This window comes from Austrofundulus limnaeus, unplaced genomic scaffold, assembly GCF_001266775.1.
Source record: "Austrofundulus limnaeus strain Quisiro unplaced genomic scaffold, Austrofundulus_limnaeus-1.0 Scaffold778, whole genome shotgun sequence".
Lineage (NCBI taxonomy): Eukaryota > Metazoa > Chordata > Actinopteri > Cyprinodontiformes > Rivulidae > Austrofundulus > Austrofundulus limnaeus.
In genome coordinates, this window is record NW_013953180.1 from 6,140 (window position 1) to 9,951 (window position 3,812).

A 3,812-nucleotide genomic window follows, 5' to 3' on the forward strand; every position below is an offset into this window, starting at 1 on the left:
TCAGGTCCAGTTTACAATGGTCCAGACTGGTTCAGGTCTGGTTTACAATGGTCCAGACTGGTTCAGGTCTGGTTTATAATGGTCCAGACTGGTTCAGGTCAGTTTACAATGGTCCAGACTGGTTCAGGTCCAGTTTACAATGGTCCAGACTGGTTCAGGTCCGGTTTACAATGGTCCAGACTGGTTCAGGTCTGGTTTACAATGGTCCAGACTGGTTCAGGTCCAGTTTTTAATTGTCCAGACTGGTTCAGGTCAGTTTACAATGGTCCAGACTGGTTCAGGTCCGGTTTACAATGGTCCAGACTGGTTCAGGTCCAGTTTACAATGGTCCAGACTGGTTCAGGTAAGTTTACAATGGTCCAGACTGGTTTAGGTCCAGTTTACAATGGTCCAGACTGGTTCAGGTCCAGTGTACAATGGTCCAGACTGGTTCAGGTCAGATTACAATGGTCCAGACTGGTCAGGTCCTGTTTACAATGGTCCAGTCTGATTCAGGTCAGTTTACAATGGTCCAGACTGGTTCAGGCCAGTTTACAATGGTCCAGTCTGATTAAGGTCAGTTTACAATGGTCCAGACTGGTTCAGGTCCTGTTTACAATGGTCCAGTCTGGTCCTGTTTACAATGGTCCTGTCTGATTCAGGTCAGTTTACAATGGTCCAGTCTGATTCAGGTCAGTTTACAATGGTCCAGACTGGTTCAGGTCCAGTGTACAATGGTCCAGACTGGTTCAGGTCAGTTTACAATGGTCCAGACTGGTTCAGGTCCGGTTTACAATGGTCCAGACTGGTTCAGGTCCGGTTTATAATGGTCCAGTCTGATTCAGGTCAGTTTACAATGGTCCAGACTAGTTCAGGTCCGTTTTACAATGGTCCAGACTGGTTCAGGTCCGGTTTACAATGGTCCAGACTGGTTCAGGTCCGGTTTACAATGGTCCAGACTGGTTCAGGTCAGTTTACAATGGTCCAGACTGGTCAGGTCCGGTTTACAATGGTCCAGTCTGATTCAGGTCAGTTTACAATGGTCCAGACTGGTTCAGGTCAGTTTACTATGGTCCAGACTGGTCAGGTCTGGTTTACAATGGTCCAGTCTGATTCAGGTCAGTTTACAATGGTCCAGACTGGTTCAGGTCTAGTTTACAATGGTCCAGACTGATTCAGGTCTAGTTTACAATGGCCCAGACTGGTTCAGGTCCGGTTTACGATGGTCCAGACTGGTTCAGGTCAGTTTACGATGGTCCAGACTGGTTCAGGTCAGATTACAGTGGTCCAGACCGGTTCAGGTCTGGCTTTAAATGGTCCAGACTGGTTCAGGTCTGGCTTTAAATGGTCTAGTCTGGTTAAAGTCCAGTTTAGAATGGTCCAGTCTGGAAGTTAGAACTAAATCCAGATGATACTCAGCTGGTAACCAGTCCTGGTCTTCAGAAACTAGATCAGTTAGCACCTAATGATGTTCTCCATCAGCTCCTGATTGTGTTCTGAACAGAAATAAGAACCAGGATCTAATCAATCCTGTGCATCTGGGGTTCCGGTTGAATCAAACTTTGTGAAATCAACCTGCAGGAGAAACAATCTCAGAGGAGGAAATGAGCTGGAGTCAATTCTTCTTTGTTTTTGTTTACCTGTTGAGGATTTTGTTACAGTAGATGTGACTGATGATCAGACTTTCCAGAGATCATTTGTCAGAGACAAACAGAAACTCAAAGTTCCCACGCTGTGTGAGACACTTCAGTTACATGTAGGAACTTTGACCTTCAGTCTGATTGGACAATGGTACAAATCAACCATGGAGGATCCAGGAAAGATGAAGAAACCTGGAGTTCTCAGGAGATGGAGAACACTTGAGTTCCCTTGAAAGATGGAGAACCCTGGAGTTCCTTTGAAAGATGGAGAACCCTGGATTTCCCAGGAGCAACGGTGAACCCTGGAGTTCCCTTGGAAGATAGAGAACCCTGGAGTTCCATTGCAACATGGAAAACCCTGGAGTTCTCAGGAGAGATGGAGAACCCTGGTGTTCTCAGGAAAGATGGAGAACCCTGGAGTTCCCTTGAAACATGGAGAACCCTGGAGTTCCCAGAGGAGATGGAGAACCCTGGAGTTCCCTTAAAAATGGAGAACCCTAGTGTTCTCTTGAAAGATGGAGAACATTCAAGTTCCCAGGAAAGACTGAAAACCCTGGAGTTCCCTTGAAAGATGTTGAACCCTGGAATTCCCAGGAGATATGGAGAACCCTGGTATTCCCTTGAAAGATGGAGAACACTTGATTACCCAGGATAGATGGAGAACCACAGAGTTCCCAGGAGAGAAGAAGAACCCTGGAGTTCTCTTGACACATGTGGAACCCTGGAGTTTCCAGGAGAGTTGCAGAACCCTGGAGTTCGCAGGAAAGATGGAGAACTCTGGATTTCTCAGGAGAAATGGAGGACCCTGTAGTTCCCTTGAAAGAAGGCGAACGCTGTAGTACCCTTGAAAGATGGAGAACCCTGGTGTTCCCTTGAAACATGGAGAACTCTGGAGTTACCAGCAGAGATGGAGAACCCTGGCATTCCCAGGAGAGATGGAGAACCCTGGAGTTCCCAGGAGAGATGGAGAACTGTGGATTCTTTTGAAAGATGGAGAACACTTGATTACCCAGGATAGATGGAGAACCACGGAGTTCCCAGGAGAGAAGAAGAACCCTGGAGTTCCCTTGACACATGTGGAACCCTGGAGTTTCCATGAGAGATGGAGAACCCTGGAGTTCCCATTAAAGATGGAGAACCCTGGAGTTCCCATTTGAGATGGAGAACCCTGGAGTTCCCATTTGAGATGGAGAACCCTGGAGTTCCCATTTGAGATGGTGAACCCTGGAGTTCTTTTGAAAGATGGAGAACCTTAGAGTTCCCAGGCGAGATGGAGAACCCTGGAGTTCCCAGGATAAATGGAGAACCATGGAGTTACCAGGAGAGATGAAGAACCCTGGAGTTCTTTGGAGAGATGGAGAACCCTGAACATCTTTTGAAAGATGGAGAACCCTGGTGTTTCCTTGAAAGATGGATAACCCTGGAGTTCCCTTGACACATGTAGAACCCTGGAGTTCCCAGTAGAGCTGGAGAAACCTGGAGGTCCCTTGAAACATGGAGAACTCTGGAGGTCTCAGGAGAGATGGAGAACCCTGGCATTCCCAGGAGAGGTGGAGAACCCTGGAGTTCCCAAGAGAGATGGAGAACCCTGGACTTCTTTTGAAAGATGGAGAACCCTGGACTTCTTTTGAAAGATGGAGAACCCTGGTGTTCCCTTGAAAGATGGAGAATCCTGGTGTTCCCTTGAAAGATGGAGAACCCTGGAGTTTCCTTGAAAGATGGAGAACCCTGGAGGTCTCAGGAGATATGGAGAACCCTGGAGTTCCCAGGAAAAGTGGAGAACCTTGGAGTTCCCTTGACAGATGGAGAACCCTGGAGACCACCATCCCTTCTGCAGGTAAGAACACTGGGTTAGCCACACTGCTAGTAGGAGGCTGTTTTTCATCTAGACCATGAAGGCACAACAATGGAAATATGAACATTGCGTGCAGATGGGGTTACCTGTCAGGGTGTGTGGGCTTGAAAACAATTAGAAACAATAGAGCCTCACCTGCTCAGGTGTGTTTGCAGGAGCAGTCAGACAGGTTCTGTCAACTTAAGGCCAATGAGATTTGCCATAACCACAAGCAGTTCTGGATTCCATGAGGTGAGCTGAGCTAACAAGTTTTACCTGCAGCAGACAGGTGAGCTCACCTGTGTGTGTGTGTGTGTGTGTGTGTGTGTGTGTGTGTGTGTGTGTGTGTGTGTGTGTGT

At 47.5% G+C, this 3,812-nt stretch overlaps 1 protein-coding gene across 2 annotated transcripts in view; it reads left to right on the forward strand.

Moving 5' to 3' along the window:
- Window positions 1–1,585: 1,585 nt before the first annotated feature.
- bnipl (BCL2 interacting protein like) overlaps window positions 1,586–3,812 on the forward strand; it is a 12,523-nt gene continuing 10,296 nt past the window's right edge. Inside the window, exon 1 of one of the 2 annotated variants that reach the window (XM_014028556.1) lies at window positions 1,586–3,456. In XM_014028556.1, the coding sequence (XP_013884010.1) occupies window positions 3,282–3,456 (175 nt within the window). In that variant the 5' untranslated portion in view covers window positions 1,586–3,281. The remainder of the gene's footprint in view (window positions 3,457–3,812) is intronic. The other variant, XM_014028555.1, reaches the window with a different exon arrangement.